Raw genomic sequence first — 25,604 nt, forward strand, 5'->3', positions numbered from 1 at the left:
AATGTTATTAATGACTTCCATTCCTTTTGTTTGAAATGCACATTATTCATTCACTTTGCCATAGACAGTTATCCAAGAAAGATATCCGAAGCTTTTACTTACGATAAAGCAAGGAAAACATGTTCCAGTATTTTTATTGCCTATTTCCTCATAAATCAATCTCATTTTGACTTACAGATAAATCAGCTAGGACTGCAGCCTTCTAAGTAATGGCACAGAACTATAATTTGCTCATTTAAAAGTTTGGTTTAAAGCTTTGGAACTAGGAAAAAACGTCTGTTTCATTTCATTTATGATGATGTTATGGAAGGAAAAAAAGGAAGCTCCACTTGACAAATATTTTTTACTCAGGCTGAAAACCTGTCCTTATTTATTTGGAAGTACTTGGTTTTGTTTGCATGTCAAGGCATGATACAAACCCCACCAAACAGGCTAACCTAGTAACTAGGTCAGGGTTGTCAAACTCACGGCCCACAGGCCAGATGCGCCATGCGCTGGCCACACCTAAGCCTGGTTTAGTGAAGGGGGAAAAAAGTCCCAATATGTCATGTGACACTGATCTGATGACGTGAGTTTGACACTCCTGAACTAGGTGAAGCATGTTTTATGAACACAGGTAGTCCTCAAATCAGGAAGTAACAGCGTCCGGGCGGGTGGGCTGCCGCCGCTACCGCTTCTCCAAATCACTCGCCGCTGCCGCTAGCAGTTTGCCTGAACCGGTGCGAACTGGTAGCATTTCACCCCTACTCCTCTCACACTTTTGTGGAATATGCAGTTCAAAGGAATTGGTTCAAATAAGAGGAAAAATACAGGTGGGAGAATCATGAATAAGGAGAATCCAACTTCATCACAGCAGTTAAGTTTAAAAACCACTTGGAAAAGATTTGTCAGATTTCTGCTAAAAGTTATTTCACTTATAGTTTTTATAGCTTTCCCAGCCTGGGAAAGAATGAGGATGTTGAAGAAAATAAGAAACTGGCAGGGATGTTAGAGAGAGAAAAAAAACAGTGTTTTATCTTTGGGTATTAGCACTGAGTTTTGGTCCCAACCAATGTCATGCCATCTCAGACCTGTTTACCATAAGAGACTGCAGCCATAAAACAAGCCGGTCCTGATTTAAAGCTATCCTTGGATTACAATCTAGTAAACAGTGTCAAATATATGTATTTGTCCTTCATAAAGTTGCTAGTTAATTCCATCAGTGTTACAGCATCACTCAAACAGAGAACATAACTTGCGGGTCCAGATATAACAACAATATGACATTGCATTTATTCTCTATTCCAGTTCCATCACTAAACTTTGTTAAGCTAAAATAATTTGACCTAAATATGAGCAACAAGGAGGCTGTAACTGATAAATTTATTTAAAAACTGCCGTTCGTTAAAATATGAAACGCTACCTTTGCAAAGATCTTCATTGAGCATGTTTATGAAACACTCAAGTCACATCCTCAACTATTCATTTTAGAAGTAAAATTAAATTACTAAGATGTTCTATTTTTCTCCTCCCTTAAATACTTTGAAATGTAAATGATTGAGTCTTGTATTAGTTTGGCTGATATTACTGCTTTCCACATTTCAGAAAGAATTAATACTGCTAAACCTCAACTGAATGTACCATTTGATGAAAGGAGGATATATTTGTTACTCCCAATGCCTGATAAATACAAAAGTACATCTTCACAGTGATTGGCATCACTTAGATAATGATATCATTATGCAAATGGCATAAAGTGTTGTATCATAAAATTAAGATAAAATTCGTGTAAATTAAAATTAGTGTAAATTAATATAAACAAATCTATGTGCAACAGACTTCTGTTATTTCAGGGGAGCTGTCCAAATAGAAATTTGGTCCACTTTTTAATTCAGCAACAGCAATAAGAAAAAGCTATGTATTCTGGATAGCCATAACTGATGAATCTGCTAGACTAGATTTCTGAAGTTCTTTTTGGCTGACTTGGAGCAAGTGGTACAGCTGAGAAAAAGAATTTGCAGAATTGCTCTGGATCTTGGAAATATCATTGATCCTTGGTTGTGCACAATCATGCACAGCCTCCTGTAACTGCAGCTGCATGGGAAAGGAAACGGCTGATCCTCCAAGGTTTAGAGTGAACCAGGGGCGAAATATTTTATCACAGATGACCTATTGGAAAAAAAAAGAAAAACAGAGTCTTGTACTGAAGAATCACATGAGTTGTTCAGTCCTGTTGCGCTTTGCAATTTATGGATGTATTTTTAAAATTATTTGTTAAGGCTTCTATGCTGCTAAATTCCCATTGGCTCTATATGGCTCAAAAAGCCCTCACAATAAGGGCTATAAAATAAAAATCTGACACATAAACACTACACAGACCATGACAGGGCCATTCTGTAATGAGATCTTGGCTCAGAGCAATTTTTATACAAGTGACTCACTCTGCTTGGGCAGAGAAAAATCCATACACTGTGTGGCAAAGGAAACAACCAGCAATCAGCCCTCTACCCAAGGATTTTAGTTGTGGCTTCCAGCCCCATTGGTGGCCAATGTGATCAGTCTCAGGGGTTTTTGTTTTTTTTTTTGCTTTACACAGGGGACCTGGAGGTTTCATGGGCACCTTGAAGCTGTGGAGGCTTAAGGACACTTTTTAACTCCCCGTCTCCTAGACCAAAAAGTTGAAAATCTGTTGAGTCCACAGACTTCAATGTTGATGTTACGATGCCCCCTGATGAGACCCAAAGACAACATTTTATCCCCAGGCAGAAGAGTTCCCCAGCCCATTTTTCACTAAATAAATCAATGCAAACACATACACATCCCATCTGGCCCAAAAGACTGACTTCTGGCATCTAAATAAATTGCATCGCTCTGCACTGGAGGCAGGTTATGCTTTAGGTTTTTCCTCTCTTCTGGCTGCTGACAAATTTCCCCACTGTTTTATTTATCATTTATTTTAAAAGATTTACATAGCTGCCCATATTGTAATTCTAACCCTTGGTGACGCACAAAGCAGTAAAAATGGTTCTCCACCCAACTATAGGAATGAAAACTCAATAAAATTTTATTCTGCCTACTCCTCTCTTAGGTAAATACTTAATCCAACTTCAAGAATTACTCTGAGGAAAGCATAGAAGTGGTTTCCAATAAAATGAATAGGAACACGATCAGATTAATATATTTGACCTTTACACTGATGGTAAAATGTGAGACAGAGAACCATTTTTGACCATCAACCATTCAGAGCAAAACCTCCATATGAAGTTAATCCATTCACAGAAGAAAAACATAGCAACCAGTTATACAATATAAGTTCTGGAAGTAAGAATATGTTATGTGATAATAAAGTCCTCTAGTTCAGGGTCTCCAACCTTGGCAACTTAAGACTTGTGGACTTCAACTCTCAAGAATTCCTCAGCCAGCTATGTTGGCTCTGCAAGTTTGAAGTCCACAAGTCTTAAAGTTACCAAGATTGGAGACCCCTGCTCTAGCTCTTTTGTAACTGAACATTATAGACATAAATTGCTGTTGTTTACCTATGCAAATATTGTGCATAGTCATACTAGTATTAACAAGCAGTAAGGGCCCATTTTTACCAGATAATTGGACTCCTTATTGAGAGTGGAGCTATATGTTTTACTCATTATGGGAAAGGCTACTAAGATCACTCCTCTGGCAAATTCTTCTCCTTCCATATTGTAACATCTGGGACAGTGTTTTTCAACCTTAGCAGCTTTAAGATGTGCGGGTTTCAACTCCTAGCCAGCATGGAATTCTGGGAGTTGAAGTCCACATATCTTAAAAGTTATAAAGGTTGAGAAACACTGCTTTAGAACAACTTGCCAAGTTATACAATGTTATTGCATTATGAAATGCCATGCTCTGTGTTCGGCATCATTAGCTACCACTGGCACTGTGGTGGAGGATGCTACACCAGATGTTGACAGTACAGATGCTATTGCAGAGACTAGAATAGTAACAGAACCTGTTAATTGTCTTAACCCTAAAAAGTATGACATGATATGACCCTGCATGATCTGTCTGTGGCTGGTGTTTCTGGGCACATTTATAGCTGTATCTTGAAGTCACTACTTGGGACTTCATGCACCTAGTGATTATGCTGATGTATGTGAACATGCCCAAATGCCAATCATGGATACATTCATTTTAATCAGTGCAGTAATTAGGATTTTAAAGCAGAGGCACACAGCCACTTAAATAAAAATATTTCTACTTAGCCTCTCACTTGAAGGTTAGTATTGGCTCTTTCTGCTCCACATTTTCCATTCTTCAGATCGCATTTGGAAAAGCAATCGAAAAAAACACAGTCTTCATCTCCTGAGCAGTTTTGTTCGAGGATGTCTCTCATTTTAGGTTCAAAAAAGGCCATATCTACATCGATGGCAACCACCTGCAATCAGAGCAATGCATTTAGGTTGATTTACTCTGAGCCAAAACCCCATGCAATTTAGGACATTCTGAGTTCTGAGAGAAAGCAATGCAGGATAAATTCAAGAGAAAATGAGAAATTATACAGGGGACCTGTGTTGATCACTACCTCTGAAACTCAAACTGACTACTATTCTATAAAAGAAAACATAAGTTTTCCTTGGAAATGGTGGAGAAAATGTGAGCTTTGCAATTATTACAATTCTTTAAGGATACCCTGGGCCTCTGCAGCTGAGGACAAACAACTGACAAATGTGCGGGAATTCACCACCTGAATATGTATAATGACCATCAAGTACATTTGTTGTCATTTTGTCAGAACTTGCTGCAAATGCCACCGAAAGACATATCCTTCTTTTATTTCATCAATGAAATAAAAGTACCTTTAGGTACTTTTGCAAAAAGGACCAGCATATCCCTTCTCAGTGATAAAACACATCCTTTTCATACAGAGATTCCTGGGTTTTTTTTATATGGTACCACTATTTTCCAGAACTGGATGAAACCCCAGAGGTACTGAGCATCCTATTGCAGCTCACATTTTTAAAAAAAAAAAAAATGTATTCCTTTGTTTAATGGATACACAGCAGGGGTGAAATCCAAAATTTTTCCGTAGTAATTCTGTAGGTGTGGCTTGGTGGGCGTGGCAGGGGAAGGATATTACAAAATCTCCATTCCCACCTCACTCTGGGGTCAGCCAAGGTGGTTCTCTGAACTACTCAAAATTTCCACTACCGGTTCTCCAGAACCTGTTAGAACCTGCTGGATTTCACCCCTGATACACAGTAAATGCAATGGTCAGAATGAGTCAAAAGTTGCTGATGAACTCTAGAGGTTTACTCCATTCAATCAGCTTCAGTACTGAAAGAGACAAAATATTTTGATTCCAGGGAGCCCTCGACTTATGACCACAATTGAGCCCAACATTTCTGTTGCTAAATGAAACATTTGTCATGTGAGTTTTGCCTCGTTTTAGGGCTTCTCTTGTTAAGTGAATCTCATTTTAGGACTTTTCTTGCCACAGCTGTTAAATGAATCATTGCAGTTGTTAAGTTAGTAACACAGTTGTTAAGTGAATCTGGCTTCCCCATTGACTTTGCTTGCTAGAAGGTCGCAAAAGGAGATCATGAAATCCCAGGACACAGCAGCTGTCATAAATACAGGATGAGTCTTTTGCCAAGCATCTGAATTTTGATCACGTGACCTGCAATGGTTGTAAGTGTGAAAAACTGTCATAAGTCACTTTTTTCAGAGCCACTGTAACTTTGAACAATCATTAAATGAAGTGTTGTGAGTCAAGGACTACCTGTAGTTGAAAGTGCGTTGGGCTAAGGCTCAGAATTGGAAGCTCAATGCCCATATGGCTGCACATCTGAATCCAATAGGACTTACTTGAGATGCACTGGGTTTTGGACCCAATCTTAATCTATAGGACACAACCTTGTTTATATAATTACTCAATTTGAATCTAGCCAGTGCTGAACCATATGTTTCATGTTAGGTTCTAGATTAGAGAATTCTCAAGATAATTTGAATTTCTTATTCTTGATCCAAAGTGTTACTCTTATGCTGGGTTTACGTGTTCTTCTTAAGTCATGGTTTGATTAAACATAATTTGCTTGTGAGCTATAACAGACTAAACTATAAAACGTAATCACAGCTTCTAATGGCTTGTTTCATGAAAAAAACTTAATAGGGCTCATCCGAAAATCTATCCCTAATTATTTATGTCAGCATTTACAGTGAGTGACGGAAGAGTAATTTATAAACCAATGTCAGTTGAAAAGGTCTTGTAGCATAAGGCTCAGCTCTGCCACAGCTAAAGCCAACAGATTTCCAGGATAAGCTTGTACCTAAAAGTCCTGCTTTCAAGATGTCCCTTTTCTTGGTATAATTCATTGGCAGCACATGACCCAGGACAGCCATGTCAGTCTTTTGTTAGTCTTTTTTTTCCCTCCCAAAAAAGACTCGCTCATCCCTAAGAGCCGCAGTGGCACAGTGGTTAGAGTGCAATACTGCAAGCTACTTCTGTTGATCACCGGCTGTCAGCAGTTTGGCAGTTCGGGTCTCACCAGGCTCAAGGTTGACTCAGCCTTCCATCCTTCCAAGATTGGTAAAATGAGGACCCAGATTGTTGGGGGCAATATGCTGACTCTGTAAACCGCTTAGAGAGGGCTGTAAAGCACTGTAAAGCAGTATATAAGTCTATTGCTATTGCTAACACCAACGAAATAATGAGGTTTAGCCATGGCAAAGAGGTCACACAAACACATTTATCATTTCAGAGAGTCATACAAATACAAAGTTTGCAAACTACTGCCCTAGAAATTAGTTGGTGAGATCATTTCACCTCTTCTGGAAGTTCTCCAGCAACTTTCTCCACTGATCCAGTTAAGCATGTTGTATGAACAAGACCGAGGAGAGTTTTAAAAATAGCAATGGAGCTGACTGAGGCTGTTCCAAATATTGCTGGTTTCCAGATTTATTTATTGCATTTCAATCATTTCCAGCCCTCTGTGTGATTAAAAATAATTCCAAAGCTGATTCGTATTTATTTTTAAATGACATACTCTGTGAATTTTTGTCTTTCAATGATCCATGTCAAAAATGAAAAAGAAAGACAGCAGATGAAGAAAACATATCTAAAATCCCATTAGCCCAAGTGACAGGGTGAGATTTCTGAATTTGAAACTTTATTCTAATTTTCCTGAACTCCAACACATTCCCACTCCCTTCCATTCTTTGAATGTATTTTATTCTCCTTATGTATACTGAGAGCATATACACCGAAGACAAATTACTTGTGTGTCCAATCACACTTGGCCAATAAAAGAATTCTATTCTATTCTTTGAAAACAGCCCTGGGCTTTCCACAGGTTAATGCAGGCACTATCAAGAACATCGGTAATTCTTGATATCTCTTCTTATGTTTGCAACTTCTTTTGAGTTTCTCTTTCATTAAGAACTTCTAATGGAAAACATTTCCGGTTCATTGCCTTTTGTTTCATTATATTCATTGGAATGCAAGCAAGTAAGCAGGCCACATTTAGATTGTGGCCCAAATATTATGAGAAGGCTAAGCTATAACTCAGAAGCTTCATAGAGTTTTCTTTCGTATTCAAAAAGCAATTATATGCAGCATTAGTAAAATAACCTTTCTCTCTTGGTATCATTGCTGGCCACTTCATTAATTTGTATTAGCAAAACTGGCAGATTGGTCAGAGAGTCCTCTAAGGGCAGCGTTTGGAACAAAATTACAGGAAGCCTTCAACAAAAACATGAATAGGAATTTGAAACATATTCTAGGCTGACTATTCAAAATGCCAGGCAGATTGTCATTTGTTTCTCAGATTCCTCTTCCCCAGTCAAACCCCATGCATTTTCCTACTTTTTTTAAAAAAAAATCTGAAAATGACTTATTTTCTCTTCCCTATTCCAAATGCCAGCACAGGGATTGTTTTTTTTTAAAAAAAAAAATCTGTTATTTCATCCTCTGCCCCAGTATCTTTTTGACACCAAGCAATTAATAACAACAGCAACAACAATAAATTAAATTGATATGAATGTCACCCACCTCCCAGTGAGTCAAAGACATTCCTGTTCTCTCTGACATTTCTATAACTTTCCATTTGGTTTAATTTTAAGAGAACAGCATTTTTGGTCTCCTGCACTATTCATTAAATGTATTTTGTGATTACACTACAGTATTATTTTGCTTGGATTATATGCACAGAATCATTTAATGTTTTAACTAGCACCGTAACTTGTCCGTGCCTGGAGAATTCCAGTTACTAAGCAGAATTAGAAATACTTTTAATACTAGTAGGAATAATTATACATAAATTTTCTATTTAATGGAATAATTTGAATGAGAGGTATCTTTTCACTTCTAAATGTTCCATTACATCCCAAAGTATGTTATTTGTGGTCTACACAAATGTGGCCTACATTATTTGCATTATGTCATTATGCAACTGACACAGATCACCTCATTTGCATCAATTTACATGAAGATCTCAATAAACAAATAATGCCAGTTAGCACAAATTCAAGTGTTTCTTCTAGACCTCTTTAGATGCAAAAGCTTGTCAATTATTTTCAGGAGGTGAAATAGAAATTTTGTCCTTTGCATCTGAAGTCTGCAAAGTGGAACTCTGGTTAAACTGAAGTTTTACTGTGTTTTCTTTCTCTTCTTCCACTTTCTGCAGTCATTTTGTGCACTTGCCCTTGATTCTTCTAATTTTTGCAATGAACTTCAATCTTCTCTTGAAGAAAGGCACTATCCCATGTTGCATTGCAGCTGCACGTGTGTTGCTTGGATAGATATGCATGATTAACAAGTGAGATGAATACCAACGTTATTGCAGCTGAGTCAGCACTGTGTATCTATGACGTTGAGCAATGGCTAGCAGTGCCGATAGTGGCAGGAGCTAATGTCTTCCAGTCAGTTGGAAAGAGTCCTGCATGTATAAAAGGACATTCTGCAATGATTGTGCTGAATTTGAGTAAATATATAAGTATAATTAATCCAGGAAAATTAATCTGTTCACCACTTAATAATTCAGACTGTCTTATGGCCTAAGAAATAGAAAATTGAATTATTCCTATACCTTTAAGTCACCTTAGCATCAGACTTTCCAGTGTGGAATTCTATGCAGGTATCCTTGACTTACAATTGTAATTGAGTTCAGCATTAAGTTGCTGCAGATAGGTATCAAGCATCATTTTTCAACATTTTTTCCAATGGTCATTAAGGGGATTAATTTTCCCCAATTGGCATTTTTGACAGAAACCGGAAGTAAATTAATAAAGGACAATATAGCTCAGGATTGAAATGAGAGGTCCTTGATGCTCTCTGAGCTTTTCTTGCAGGTGTTTTCTTGCAGATGTTTCATTACCCAAATTAACATCATCAGTCCTAGTCACATCAAGCTCAGACAGCACCAAGGATCCCTTACCGGAAGTAAATGCCAGAAATTGGCAAAATAGCATCATAAAGAGCAGTCACATGACTGCGGGGTGGTGAAAATAGCCATAAAAGTGAACTGGTTGCCAAATACCCAAAATGCAATCATGTGACTGTGGGAGGGGCTGCTGTATGGCCATAACTTCAAAAATATCATCTGTAGCTTTTGAAGGATAACTTCAACAGGCATTGAATGACCAGTCATAGGTCAAGGACTACCTGTATAAGTACTTGAGCCATGGTAGCGCAGTGGTTAGAGTGCAGTACTGCAAGCTACTTCAGCTGGCTGCTAGTTGCAGTTTAGCAAATCGACTCTCACCAGCTCAAGTTTGACTCAACCTTCCATCCTTCCGAAGTGGGTAAAATGAGGACCCAGATTGTTGGGGACAATATGCTGAGTCTGTAAACCACTTAGAGAGGGCTGTAAAGCACTGTGAAGCTGTTTATAAATCTAAATGTTATTGCTATTGCTACTTAAATAAATACCGATTCTGTTAGCAGCTATGCTAGCTTTCACGTCACAAAAATAAAGTTAATTAAAAAGTTAATTAAAGTTGAAAACATGAGTTGAAAGCACTTTTATAGACCTTTCAGTCCTTATAAAACTAATGCTGAGATCAGAACTCAGTTGAATATCTATTCCATCTTCCCCAAAAGCTCACGATGGGTTAAATCAATAATATGCTTTCTTGCAAACTGCCCAGTGTATTTCAAGACTTTCAGGAAATGCAATAGAAAATAAATCTCTCCCACTCATCTCTGACACAGGAGGGCAGCCTCCTGGTTTTGGCTCCAGGGTGGCCCTCAACAAATACCAAGCTCTGCTGAATTTCCCTGCTTCCTAAAAGGGTATTTTATTTTATTTTATTTTATTTTATTTTATTTTATTTTATTTTATTTTATTTTATTTTATTTTATTTTATTTTATTTATTTATTATTTATTTATTTATTTATTTATTATTTATAAATAAATAAATAAATAAATAAATAAATAAATAAATAAATAAATAAATAAATAAATAAATAAATAAATAAATAAATAAAATATTTCATTTACCCCTTCCCCTGCTTCCTGAAAGGGGTATTTCATTTACCCCTTTCCCGGTATGCTGACCAAAAGAGAAGGAGATGTGGATTAAACATTAATGTATGAATCCTGTATGAATGTATAAAATGGAAGAAAGTATAGGAATGAGGCAAAGGAAAATGTATCAAGGATTATGTATTGATTGATAGAAAGTGTCAGAATGGAGATAAACTAATGGGTACGTGACTGTAGGTGTATTTGCCTGATTGTGTAGGTGTGAAAAAGGTAGAATGGGAAACAGTACAAGAAAAGGAAGCAATTGAAACTACTTTGCTGTTTTCCACAATTAATGGAGAGGTGGCTAATATTTGTGCAAATGGATCAGTGCATGTAAAAAAATGTGTGCTTACAGAACCGATAAATGTGGAGAAAGAAGAGCTAGTGCCTTCATCACTCTTGATTTTGATTTCATCCATTTGTGGAATTAACACGAACACTATCCATCCCTACTATGCAGGCTTCAGCCACTGTCACCTGTAGGCATGTGACTTTAACACACATTCCCCAATTGCCTCCCAGGCTATACATTTATAATAGCTTTGAAAAATGTTGGAGACTGGGATTTCTATCTCCAAGGAGATGGAATCTACAAGTGAGAACCTTCACTCTTTTTTTCACTTTCATAATTACATGCTTCTGATGTTGGAACTCCAAATAACATTTCTTATAAAACCAAACCAGTATCACCTTTGCACAAGGTGATAGCTTCTGTTCAAAATACTTATGCATTTTTAAAATATAAGTAGAAACATATATACATTTCTACTTATGGCAGAAGTAGATATACGTTTCTACTTATGGTGAGTAGAAACGTAGATACTACAGTATATACGCTTCTACTTACTGACTTTGGGTACGGTGAGAACCCAAAGTCAGAAACTTTGATGACTATGTAATGCTGAAAGTGAGTGTGTTTGGTGTGTTGGAGGGGAGGGGGAAGAAAGCACAAGAGAAGAATAAGTGTGGTCAGATATTCACGTAGAAGGCAAGTCTGGTCTATTGCAATCTGAAACAGAAGCAGATCAACATTTTTGCACAGCTTCTACTTATTCAACCTGCCATTAGTATTTTTTGCAAATAGCTTATATATTCAAGAAAATTCTTGCTGACACTGCAGAACAGCACATAGGAAATGAGAGTCTTAAATGTAGAATATTAGAACAGCACAAGTGTAAAGGGCAGAGCTTTAAATAGCAAAATTTCATAGTCTGGTTCAATATATAATGCTGGCAATATCTAGAAAACTGTTGCCTTGCTCTCAACAAAGAGCAAGACATTTCCCTGTTATCTAACCTTATTACCCTGATCACAATATAGGTCAAAGTCTGTGCCACGCATAAGTCTTCACAAAGATCCACAAAGTCAACATGCTGGTGCTCACAACTTTCGTTACAACAACAAATTCTACATTTAGTTATGAAAAGCTGGGTCCTAACTTACCGTCAGATCATTCCGGATGGCAAAATTTTCCGGCTTAATATCACAGAGATGAAGAGGATAAGAAAAGTCATTGTCAAAATGATTCACCATATCCAAAAAGCTGATTGCAATTTGGATTATGGCTTTGGCCTTGTGTTTAATCCCAGAGAGGGAAGCACCAATGGCATCTTCCACGGAGAAAAGCGTACTATGCCACGCGTGTCCGGCTGTCAGATATTCCACCGCATAAAAGTGGCCACAAGAACCGATAACCCTTAGAACATGTTTACTGATGTCTTGCAAAACACTAAAATAAATGTACTCTTCCTGCTGGAGTAAAGACCACAAACTAGCCAGCTGTGCTTTCCAATGTGGGCCACTTCTTTTCCACAAGGGTCCCACAGTTTTGTTAGGAAGTTCCAAACCCAATGTGTTCTTGACTTCCAAAGCAACCATCAGAAGCAGCTCTGTTTCCGGAATTCCCTGTGATTCCATTTCTTCCAAAAATCCAAGACCATGGTAGCTAGAAAATATTTCATTTTTTGATTTTAGGATCACAGGACGGCCTCTCCAGTCAGCTTGGATTACCTTTTTTCCCTGGTCATAATAAAGGCAGCGTTTATAGGTCAAAGTCTGGGCCACGCATAAGTCTTCACAAAGATCCCCAGTCAACATGCCCGTCCCGTAGTCAAAACACTGCAGGAAAATGGAAACAAAGAAACAACAAAAGGCTAATGGCAGGAAAGTAAAATTTTCCAAGCACTTTGAAAATCATTGATTCTTATCTTGAAAATATATTTTTCATCCTATAGGAAGCAAAAATGCAAACAAAGTGATGGGCCGAATGGGACTTTTTAAAAACCCTTTTTATTTGCCTTTCCTGAAAAACTGGCTGAGCAATAAGCAAGAGCAATAAGCAAGAAAACTACTATAAAAGAAATAAGCATAGAAAGCTATGGTTGCCTCATTTAAGGCTAGTGCTGTGATAACAAGCTTTGCCCACAGTATATAATGGTAAATGGTAAATTTATGGTAAATGGTAAATGGTAAATTATAACCGTGTTTGTTTTACAGTAAATCATAACTTTTGTCACTTTTCTGTCTCATGATGAAAGCCCAGCTCTAGACCTCTGTAGCTTAGAGCTGGCCTCTTAGCTAATCACCATGTAATTAAGAGTTCAAATCCCATAGAGAGAACAAATTAAAAACTACCTCTTCAGAAACATATTTTTATAATATTTAAAATTGTTAAAATGTACGGCTTTTCTGTACATGATGTTGAAAACCAGTGATTAATATATAAATATTAGTAAGACATGAATGAAAATATGGGCAAGATGTAGCCTTCTAGATATTGAATCTCCATTAACTCCAAAGAGGTATGTTGCATCCAATCCATTCTTCTATCCAGAACAGTGGTCACCTAATATCATGCGATGATACCCTGTGGAATGAAGTTGAAGTCATAAAAAACAGGGAACACAACTCTAATTATTTCATTACATTCAATACAAATTTCACATGATAAAAAGTAAATGTGAACTACAATTTGTGTTTGTTCCATATAAAACACGGCATTCGGTCTATTTATATGTTACAAAGCCCAATAAATGCAGAAACCAATGATTAAAACAAAAAGATTAGATCACAGCACCGGCCTCTTTCTTTACTGCGTTATTAAACTAACTTCACATCCCTGAACAAAGGGAATGGAAGCCGAATATATTTGTGCAGTTTATATATTCCATAATTCATGACTGCAAAGCTTAAAAGGAGATTGAAAGTCTGTAGTTATGTAGTCATTTCAAATGCGTGGAAGAAACAAAGAGGATTTCCCCTGCCAGTCCCTTCTTCCACTCATAATTGTTTCCATCCTTCCATTTCTAAGATAGGCATAGGCAGCCTGTATAACCACATCCATTCAATAACCACAACCACAATCGAGAAAGTGCAGCTGCAAACGTTTATTCTGGGCACATCTCTAAAGGAGACACTCGATGTGGATTAGAAGATGCCAAAAACAAAATAGTCAGATAGAGACCTTATACCAACTTCCTCCCTGTTTTTCTCTGGCCTTTTAGTCAACAATTCTGAAGGAGCATCAGGCGCCTTCAGAAATGCTGACTGCGTAAAATACAACCCTTGCGAGAATTTTCAAACTTCTCCAGCCCATTTCCAGATGCAATTATCAATCAGTCTATTGTACTCTTTCCTCAATTCTTTCACCCTAGCCAAGGGGAAAATTTTGTACCTCCATCTTAGCTGGAAAATCCTACTTAAGTATATTTTCCGAAGTTTGCAAATTGGAAGACATGACCCCAGATTACTCCAAGAACAAATCCACCTACCTCACAACTCTCTAGAGTCAAAGAAGTTGAAAGGTCTGGAAACCCTGTAACCAGATCCAAAGGATATGAATAATGTAATACACATAGTTTTTTTTTTAAAAAAAATGGCTTAATAAAGCATAATACAATAAAGGAACATAATGTACATATTAAAACACTTAAAAAGAAAACTTTTTATAACATCTAAAATTTAAAAGTTTCATATTTACATCTGTATCAAGTTTTTTTTTTGCATGCAAGCATTCTAAAATTATATCTATATAATAACCTTGATTTTGCATGAAGATTCATGCAAGTAGTATTATATGAGTAGGAGCTCTGCTAGTAGCTTCCCCAGTGCTTACTTGAAGTAAGTCAAAAGTTAATCAATAGAAGGTTCTAAAACAACTTTTTCAACTTTGGGGAAGGTGAATTCCCCGATTCTTAATCCAAACACATCTATTAATACAACATAATAGTTTTTTTTCAGATATTAAAGATAAATAACAAACAAATGCAATAACTTTAAATGACTACTTTAAAATTACAAGCAGTTAAAATCAGCAAACCTTTTCAGGGATTAATCAGAAATTGCTAAAATTATAATGTTCGCTTATAAAACAATTTGGTTTCTTCAAGGGCAATAAAACCACTGGCTTAACCCAAGCAGAGTACTTGGCTTATGGATAAGCTTATCTGGCTTGTGGATAAGCAGTAAATAACTTTTCTCCTTCTGAAATCAGTGCAGAGGCAGGCTCAAGGATGAATGCAAAATGCAATTCTCAAATCAGGCCCAATGGCTTCAAATCCTTTGGGGATAATAATGCAGCTCTGTGGGAAATGGCAAATATTCCATACAGTATCTCAGAACGATCAAAATTTCCCAGCTGCCTGTCAGAAGAAAAATATGCAATATTGTTGCCAATAGAAGAGAATATTTATAATTCAGAGTTGAACTGGGGGTCTTTGGTGCTTTAGATTGTTTTCTAGCAAATGTTTCATTACCCAACTAGGTAACATCATCAATATTGTTCCATTTCCACCAAATCGGCAAAGCTGCTGCCACAGCATATTATTTGCTGCAGTTTGTTATGTATCACACAAGGGACATTTATAGTCATCAATTGGTAGTTACCATAATAGAATTATATCTCTTAAAGTTACTTTTCTGTTTGAGGAAGAAAACAAGAAACAGAGCTTCATCTGACTTTACACCTTAACCCCCTTGCAGTTCTTAAAATAGCAATAGCACTTAGACTTATATACTGCTTCACTATGCTTTACAGCCCTCTCTAAGCAGTTTACAGAGTCAGCATATTGCCCCCCAACAATCTGGCTCCTCATTTTACTCACCGCAACCTCAGATGAACAACAACACATGACCTTAATATAATTTTATTTTCAGGGAATGTGTAATGGAACAATTGTGAAACATAGCTGATAACATTTGCTTATTAAAATGTTTACAGTGGCAAAGGTACATGGCATATAGCCTGGTTACTTGAGGGACCACCCGTCTCCCATAACATCTGCCTTGCCAATTTGGTCCTTGGCACACTCTGGGTTCCTTTGATTAAACAATGTAATCTCTCAGGATCCCAAAAGTGCACCTTCTCCTTAGCAATGAGTACCCCTGGATTGAGGTTTCCCCCAGATCTAGATGACCTCTCCCCCACAACTCCACTGTTGCTTAAAAGATCTGTGAAGACCTGGCTTTTCACCCAAGCCTCTGGCAAGGGAGAGTGAGCCCCTCCCTCCATTCCATCTGGACTGTCATGCTTTTTTGCTTTTTTTTAAAATTTTTGATTTATATGCCGCCCTTCTCCGGAGACTCAGGGCGGCTTACAATGCGTTAAGCAATAGCCTTCATACTTTTGTATATTTATACAAAGTCAGCTTATTGCCCCCACAAACTGGGTCCTCATTTCACCTACCTTAGAAAGGATGGAAGGCTGAGTCAACCTTGAGCCTTGGAGAGATTCGAACCAGCAGTAAATTGCAGGCAGCTGTGTTAATAACAGGGTGCGTAGACCACTGTACTATCAAGGCGCTTCTCATCTTTCATTGATTTTATTGTAATTTCTTTGATTGTTGTGAGCTATCCAGAGTCATTGAGAGTCAGGTGGCACATGAGTTTAATAAATTATAGTTATAACCGATTGAGCAAATTCAATTTAACATTCACTTTAACTTCCTAAACATCCTGTTTAGGAAGAAAATAATTCACTGTGGAAAGAAACAGAAATAATGGAATAACTTTTTGACTTTATCACTATGTTGCCATATATTATATCATGATGTATTATAGATAATACAGAACAATCTTCTTTTATCACAACAAAGAAATGTTCCTAAAATCTATCCCCACAGTTGTCGAATTACTCTATTGCAACAAATCAGATACATCTCATGAAATAGATTACAGTTCAAAAAAAAAAAAAAAAAAGGAAAATAAATGCACTGAAAGCCATCCTTTTATCTACATCCAAAGTTGATTTTACATCCCATTAGGAAATGTAAATTCTTGTCTGTTTTGAGTAAGTTTTATCAGTGAGATCCATCAGCTGAGTACTCTGTCTTGTTTAATTGACACTTAATGGTTGCCTAGAAGGCTAAAAATGCCATCGTAGTGGCAAAGGCTTTTCAGGCAAGAGACTGTTTCCCTTAATCAGCAGCCTGACTCCTTTCCTTCCTCTCCCCTTTTCCTTTCAAAATCCAGGCAAAACTTCATCAGCATGGACTACAGTCCTCGTCTCCTTTCATGGCAATATATTCACAAGCCTCCTATTCAGAGCATCAAGCATTCGGGAGTTCTTAGACAGCCTCTGCTCAAAAGATTCATTCCTGATCGTATTTGGGTCACCATTTAGCATTGTGAAAAAGTAATCAGTTACATTTGGCAGACGGGAGTGGAGGGGAAGGACCTGCATACCATAAAGCAGAGAAAGTAGATAGTAGACAGCCATTTATTGGAACCTGTTGTACTTTTTTTTTATTAAGTAGCACATGCCTTCTTTCTGGCAGCACATGTCTCTCTTGCTTTTTAAGAAAAAGGAAGCAGTGAAAAAGGTTTCAGCTCTTTTACTGCTCACAGAGATGGGTTCAAAGTAGTAAGAGAGCCACTGCACAAGGTCTGGATTTTAAAATTATTAAATGATTAAAGGTAGCGCTCGATTATGTAATTAGGGTCATAGGTTGTGGCAGTTGTTAAGCAAGTCATCACATGACTGCACCTGATTTTACAACCTTTATCGTGACGGTTATTAAGCAAATGCCATGGTCATTAAAGAATGTTGCAGTTATTAAGCGAACACAATGATTGTTAAACAAATCCATTATACCAGTGGTGAAATTCAAATTTTTTACTACTGGTTCTGTGGGCATGGCTTGGTGGGCTTGGTGTGGTTTGCTGAGTGCGGCTTGGTGGGCGTTGCAGGGGAAGGATACTGCAAAATCTCCATTTCCACCCCACTCCTGGGGAAAGGATATTGCAAAATCTCCATTCCCACGGCATTCTGGGACCAGCCAGAGGTGGTATTTGCCGGTTCTCTGAACTACTCAAAGTTTCCGCTACCGGTTCTCCAGAATCTGCTGGATTTCACCCCTGCATTATATGCAATGGACGGTTTTGCCAGAAACTAGAAATAAATGCTGGAAACTAGCAAAAAATGCTGAAAATTGTGGTCATGTCACCATGGGATGCTTCACACAGCCGTAAATGCAAGCCAGTTACCAAGCACCCACAATGCAATCATATGACCATGAAGATGTGTAGCCATCACAATAACTTTGTAACCAGATCATCATAAGTACCTTTTTGGAGGACCATGATAACTGAACGGTCACTACACGACCAGTTGTTAAGCGAGGACTACCTATCTTGCTGACTTATTATCAATATTTTATCTCATTATCAAATGTATAAGCTCCCCTCTAACACAGTTCTCAATATGACTTACATAAATGTCTATTCTCCAACAGAACAAAAACAAAATAAATTTTGAATTGAAGAGAAGAATAAGGAAAAGAACGTGAAAAGGAAATAAAGCAAAAGAAATAGAGAAAGAAAGAAGTGGCTTCCAATCTTCTTAGCGGCAGTTATAATTATATTTTGCCCTCTAAGGTTACATCATAATTTCCTTGTTTCCATAAGCAAGGCTTAAGCAAAAAGTCCATAATGGGTTTCTGGTGACTAATAATGTAGTTGCTTTTAACATAATTTTTATTAAAACTTTTGAACAAGAAGTTAAAAACTAAGGCAAACTAATATAAAATAAGGAAGAAAAAAGAAAAAGAAAGCAAAGAGAAAGCAGAAAGTGCAAGAAAAGATACCGTAGAAAAAATATATAAAGAAGGCTTCCAATATTCTACACATCAGTTGTAAGTACAAATATATGTTAAGCTCTCTCGCTAAAGTTAATTCATATTGCTTTTCTTTCTATAATCTTCCCTGTCTAATCATATGAACCATAGAACACAAGTTAACTTTTTCATTTTTACGCAAATGGCTTCAATCCTTCTCTAAACAAACAAGTTAATTTTGCCATCTCTGATAATTCTGTCATCTTCATTTCTCTTGCAATTCTGATGAATATACATTTCTGCCCAGAACTTTTCTTAACTGTAGCATTAACACCCTATCTCTTAAGAGTTAATATCGCTGGGTCAGAGTTTTCCATGGAGAAGTGGAGTTTTCTACACGAGCCCCACCCCATTCTTGCCATGCTGCATACCTTATCCTACTCAGATATCCTAAATATCCTTATCCTAGAACAGTCAGTTAGACAGGGATGTCCAACCTTGGCAACTTTAAGACTTGTGGACTTCAGCTCCCAGAATTCCCCAGCCAGATATGTAAACTTCAACTCCCAAAATGCCCAGCCAAGATGGGGAATTCTGGGAGCTGAAGTCCACAAGTCTTAAAGTTGTCAAGATTGAACACCCATAATTTAGACTATGCAGCACTCAATTTGTGCAACATGTGCCATTTATTTAACATACTATTATTTTTGTCATGTCTTATTCTCATGGAAGGACATATGACTGTCAAGCCATTTCCCTATTTCAATTTCACGTCAACCCAGGAAAGTGGGTTCAGAATTAAGGATGGCTACGGAGTGAATGAACTGAAGGGGTCCTTGGTGCTTCTGAGCTTGCTTGATTTCTTGCAGACATTTCATTATCCAAACCAGGTAACATCATCAGTGCTAGTAAGGAGTGTAGTTTGCTGTCAGCTTATATTCTGGTGGCTTGCCCTGTCATTGTTGGTGGCCACCAGAATATAAACTCACAGCAAACTACACTCCTTGTGGGCATTGATGATGCTACCTAGTTTGGGTAATGAAGCATCTGCAAGAAAGCGAGCAACCTCAGAGAACACTGTAAGAAGTTAGCACCCACCCCTTTCCTGGAAGAATGAAATATTTTAGGAAATATTAAAAAGGCAGAATATTATGTTTCCCTGGTTGAGAAATGGATAAACATGTTTTAAAGACAAAGCAACTCCCACCTTCCTGCCTCCCCCACCCCCTTTGTTAATGGGCCAGAGGCAGAAACTCAATCTTTGACAATAGGACCCATCTGCAACACAATAGCAACAGACACTAACACAATGGGACCCATCTAGGACAGAAACTCACCACATGGCACCTGGGAAGATTACATCAGCCAGCAAGGCTAGCTGAGACCCCCACCCCGTGGGAGTCTGACAACCAATCAGGATACTCTTTCTGGGCCCCCGGAAGTTCAAAGCCAGAGAGAGCATAAAACCCAGGGACTCGCTGTATCTCGCCCTTTTTCTGTTCAGGAACTCAAGCCATGTGATCCTGTCCACCATTAAACCATCTTTCCAAGCAGTCTCCATGTTTCCAGCGTCTTTTTCCCCACTTGGAGCTGAACCCAGAAGGATATTTCTTCCTACAACACCAAGGACCTCTCATGTCAACTCTGAGCTACAAATATTCTCTTTTATTAGTGAATGAACTGCATGGTTGAATGGAAACTTCAGTCCAGACTTTCCCAGTTATATTCCAGCCTTTTCCAGTTCGTTACTCTTCAGAAGTGTTGGCTGGAAATTCTGAGGACTGAAATGGACTATATCTGGACTAACCCAGAGAGGAAAGCATCCCAAGCCATTACACTAAGAATGCATTTCTACTGTATAAGTGATGCTGCTTGTATAGAAATTTACAAAAGGCACTCTTGGCTGTGCCTCTTCACTTTAGACACATCCATAAGGAGAGGGTGATCCAAAAGTGTGGTAATGCCACACTTCTATTTTGTTGCTTTAAGACAGTGGTGAAATCCAATTTTTTTTACTATCGGTTCTGTGGGCGTGGCTTGGTGGGCATGGTGTGGCTTGGTGGGCGTGGCAGGGGAAGGATACTGCAAAATCTCCATTCCCTCCCCACTCCTGGGGGAAGGATATTGCAAATTCTCCATTCCCACCCCACTCTGGGGCCAGCTAGAGGTGGTATTAGCCGGTTCTCCAAACTATTCAAAATTTCCGCTACCGGTTCTCCGAACTGCTCAAAATTTCTGCTACGGGTTCTCCAGAACCTGCTGGATTTCACCCCTGCTTTAAGACCACCTTTCTCGGCTAAGTCCAGATGTATCTTTCTGGATTGCAATTCTAGAAACTGTGACACAACATATCTGGAAGACTAGCACTGATGATGTTCCCTAGTTAGGGAATCGAAAGGTCCGCAAGAAAGAAAGCTCAGAGAGCACCAAGGGCTCCTCATCTGGAAGATGCAAAGGTCTTCCAGATGAGGTCACAGAAAACGATTCTCCCACCCGGTGAGTAATTTCCTCACCGAACTCTGGAGGAAAGGACAGCAAAGAACCCATTGCAAATGCAAGTCGCTGGGATGATCTTGAAAGCCCTGGAGGTAATTGGATTTGGGAGGCGCCCTTTGCCAGGGCAGCCCTTAAAGGTCACCGGCCCTATTTGAGGGGGGGGGGGCTGATCCTGAGGCCAGATCCCAAATCCTGCACCCGCCACTCCCGCTGCTGCCACCTACCAGCTTGGCCAGGATCCGGCGACTCTGCTCGTCCGTGCATCGGCCCGAGAAGACGCCCCCGTGCGCCAGGAAGAAGAAGGCGAAGAGGCCGCCCCCTACCGCCCAGCACGCTGCCCAGAAGAGGCACTGCGCGGCGGAGCAACGGCGGCAGCCCAGCCTGGCTCTCAGCAGCCGCTTCAACCCGGGCATCCTTCGCACCGACGGTCGCCTGGTCGCTGAGCTTCCAGCTTTCACCTCAGCAGCCGGCATCCATCAGCCCACCTCGCTTGGATCACGCGGAGCAAAAGGCGAAGAAGTCTTGCAGCTCGGCTCCCTGCAAACCGACGTCCAAAGGTGCGAGAGCCGGAGCCGCGGACGGGAGACGCTCGCACATTTCCCGGCCGAGCGGTCGACCGACCGACCGACCGCCAAACCCCGAGGGTTCCACTCCCTGCGGCTCCAGTCGCCCAAGACGCGCCGTGCCGGCGAGCCGCCGCGGTGGGGACTTGGGGGGGCTCGGGGAAAGCGCAGCCTTCTCCTCCAGCTCCAGCCACGTCGTGCCGCCGCCTCCCTTCTTCTTTTGTCTGCTGCGGCTCTCGGACAGTTTTTCTTCGGCGGCTCCTCTCGCCCGACAAAGTTTTCACGTGCCGGGGAGACGGGGGGGGGGGGGGAGAGAAAGGACGGCAGGTCTGCCTCTGGAAATTCAAACCGGCTGAGCGACACCTTTAAAGAGACGCTTCCGACCTGCGCCTCCGGTAGGGCGGACGGCTTCCCTTTAAATTAGCGGCCAGTGTGCCTCGATGTACCTAAAAGAAGCAGGATCGCTTCTCTGCCTTTTGTATGGCGAGCTTGACGTTCTTCTCGCTGGATCCTATATCGATGTAAAGCATTCGCTCCACTCCGCCCATGGTAGCTTGACCAGTAAAACCAATAGCTTAACAAACCGGAGTTTTGGGGAAATGAGGGTGGGGGGGGGGAAATCATATAACCCGGAATATATTTTATTTATTTATTATTAAATTTATAGACCGCCCTTCTCCCGAAGGACTCAGGGCGGTGTACAGCCAAAGTAAAAAAACATAAATACAAACATTAAAAGCAATTTAAAAAGATATATATAAATTTGGCCCCAAAGTTTAAATATAATATATTTTATATTATAAATATATTTTAGGATCTCTAATTTGCTTTCAGTAATTGGCTTGCCTTAAATGACATGTCAACTATTGATCTGATTATTCAAGCACTAACCTATACTTTAGATCAGGGATGTCCAAACTTGGCAACTTTAAGACTTATGGACTTCAACTCCCAGAATTCCCCAGCCAGCCATTTCCTCATGCTGGCTGGGGAATTCTGGGAGTTGAAATCTGTAAGTCTTAAAGTTGCCAGGGTTGGATAGCCCTGCTTTAGACGTTGCTTCTTCCGTTTATGTGGCCTGGAGCTGTTGTTCCGTAGCTCTGAAAAAAGCCATATATTCCTAAAACTGGCTTCATAATAAAAACCTTAAGAGCAATAGCACTTAGACTTATATACCGACCCATAGTGCTTTACAGCTCTCTCTAAGCCGTTTACATAGTCAACATATTGCCCCCAACAATCTGGGTCCTTATTTTACCCACCTCAGAAGTATGAAAGGCTTAGACTGCCTTTATAATAATAATAAAAACTTATGTCAAAGCATCCTTAATTTGCAGGGCATCACTTGTCTGTATCTTTTGAAGGGGAGGGAGATATTATCTTTAGCCACCACAGCTTTTTTTATTTGAGCGATATGATATGGGAAATTCAAATAAATAACTGTAATAAGTTGCATGATTTATTATTCTTGTTTATATCTGCTTTTAGGTTACTTTCAAAGACGCGCCACCCAGCCCTTAAGAAATGTCCCATTTGATAAAAACATAACATAAAAATTGAAATGATCTTCACAAAACAGGCACAAAATTGCTAGAATTTATTTGAATACCCCTAGAACAATGCGACTAGCAAATAAGACACACAACAAATGAGTTAAGTTGGTTCTTCTTCAGACAATAGCTGTTACTACTACATGTAGAATGCTAGCATCGTGTAGTGGTTAAAACACCAGGTAGAAACTCGGAGACCGTGAGTAGTCTCCCCTTAGGAACAAAGCTAGCAGGATGACTTTGGGCCAGTCACTCACTCGGCTCTATGAATAAGGTTGGCAAAAGTAAAGTATTTCTGCAATCTTGCCAAGAAAATTGCAGGGACTAGTCCAGGCAGTTCCCAGGAGGCAAGACTAACTCGAAGGTCCACATATGCACATACACACATACGCTATATATAGTATAACAACTACTTGTATAAGATCAACTGGGGGCCACATTGGGGCCATAGATTGCCCACCCTAATATCTGGAGTCACAGTTCTTCATTTTCACACTATGCCTCTGTGAGTCTTCCTATTTCTTTTTAACCTACTCTCTTTATGGGCTCACTAATTTTACTTTTCTGTTATCTGGGGTTCATCGGGATTCCCACAGCCCAAATACAGTCCAGACGATCCTCAACTTATGACCATGACTGAATCTAAAATGTCCATTGCTAAGCAATACAGTCAAGTAAATTTTGCTCCATTTTATTATCTTTCTTGCCACCTTTGTTATATGAACCAGTGCAGTTGTTAAGTTAGTATATACAGCTGTTAATTGGTTAATCTGGATTCCCCACTGACTTTGCTTGTCAGAAGCTCGCCACATGACATGACCCGGGATACTGCAACCATCCTAAATACATGCCAATTGCCAAGTATCTGTCATGTGACCCTGGGGATGTTGCAAGAGTCAGAAGTGTGAAAAAGTGCCCATAAGTTACTTTTTTCAGTGCTGTTGTAACTTCGAACGGTCACTAAAAAAAGGGTTATATGTTGAGGACTACCTGTAGTCCTACTGATGAGACTCACAAAGTGGGGTGTAAAGTTAAAAGCTCACTGCCCTCTCCTTTTAATAGTACATTTTTCTTCTCACTCTGGACTAACTTATTCAAGCTATTGGGGAAATTGTCACCCGTAAGAGGCCGTTTCTGCTTATTGCCAGGAGTGAGTTAAAATAGATTTTTTTTTCAGGCCTTTCTAAGCTTTGGAGAAGGTAAACAGGAAAAGGACCAGAGGCTAAATCAAACAGAACTCGATAATGGCAGGTAAGATGAATGTGCTTTAGCAGAGATGAACAGATCGGATCGTGAGGACGGGGCCTTGTCCTTAGGTTACATCCGATCTCAGTGCATTTTTTTTCCCTCCCTTACTTTTTTGTCAATTGAAATTAATGGGGCAGTAAATAAGAGAGTGTGAAGAAACTCCAAATACTAAAATCACTCTTGGGAAGCTATTTCAGCTTACTGCCTTGAAGGAAAATTATTGATCCGTCTCATCATTCAAATGCTGAACCATCATTTGGATGGAGTTTCCTCCAGGAAGACGGCTGACCAAGGCCAGGACTATTAAAATCCAATCACGACTAGAGATGGCAATAAAACAGAAAAACACTCACTTTTTGTTGCTGAATTTTTGCAGATCAGATCTGGCAGACCTTTCACTTGGGGTAGTGGGCATCAGGAGAAAAAGAGAAACAGAGAGAAAAAGAAGAAGGGGGGGAATAGAGCATTTTAAAGATGAACAATAGAAGCTAAAATCACATAGCTGAAAAAAAAACCTTCCCATCACAAACTTGGAGCCCCCAAACAGATCAAGCAGATCCAAGCACTTTATTTATATAGCATAAACTAAGCATAAACTAAAACAAAACACATTTTTAAAGGCTTTTAGAGGCTTTTCTGAATGCAGACGGGTCTGTTTGTATTAGAATTCCCTTGTTACAGGAATGGAACTTGCTAAAATCTATTTTGTGCACTTAAGTATTCCACAACAGTCCCTTGTGTTTAAGAATTATTGGTGGGGGGGGGGGGAGAGGCAGGGGGATGAAACCTAAAGAGTAAAAAAAATGTTATGGATGAGGCAAAAGACTTAAAATCTTTCCTTTGGCAGGAGGAAGAGAACACAAAAGCTCCACTATTCACCCTCCATATGCCCTAAAGGCTGAAACAGTACTATAAATGACTCTTCTCTATTCCCTTCCCCATGGGTAGGGTCTTTTACTAACCTCTTCACCCCCTTTCATTCCTTGTTTTCATTTGCAGTCAGCATGCTTACTCAGCATCATACTCCTTAACAGAATAACACTAAAGTTGGGGTGTGTGTGTGTGGATGAAATAAAAATGCAAATGTTGTAAAATCAACTCAAGAACATATACCTGAGGGGGGGGGAGTTCTTTTACCAAACTTTAGCTATATCAGAATGGGCATACATGTGTCATGTGCTGATCAGGATTTTCTTCCCTCTTTTTTTTTTCTTTTC

The 25,604-nt window shown here is 39.3% G+C and overlaps 1 protein-coding gene across 1 annotated transcript; it reads right to left on the reverse strand.

Moving 5' to 3' along the window:
* Window positions 1-1,893: 1,893 nt before the first annotated feature.
* Window positions 1,894-21,484, reverse strand: DIPK1C (divergent protein kinase domain 1C). Its single transcript, XM_070942426.1, has 4 exons — window positions 21,251-21,484; window positions 11,923-12,597; window positions 4,226-4,390; window positions 1,894-2,148 (listed from the first exon to the last, which is right to left on the reverse strand). The coding sequence occupies exons 1-4, from the start codon at window positions 21,437-21,439 to the stop codon at window positions 1,894-1,896; spliced, it is 1,284 nt and encodes a 427-aa protein (XP_070798527.1). The 5' UTR covers window positions 21,440-21,484.
* Window positions 21,485-25,604: the final 4,120 nt, after the last annotated feature.

This window comes from Pituophis catenifer, unplaced genomic scaffold, assembly GCF_029215685.1.
Source record: "Pituophis catenifer annectens isolate HBS135680 unplaced genomic scaffold, rPitCat1.0.hap2 SCAF_3, whole genome shotgun sequence".
In the NCBI taxonomy this organism is placed as follows: Eukaryota; Metazoa; Chordata; class Lepidosauria; order Squamata; family Colubridae; genus Pituophis; species Pituophis catenifer.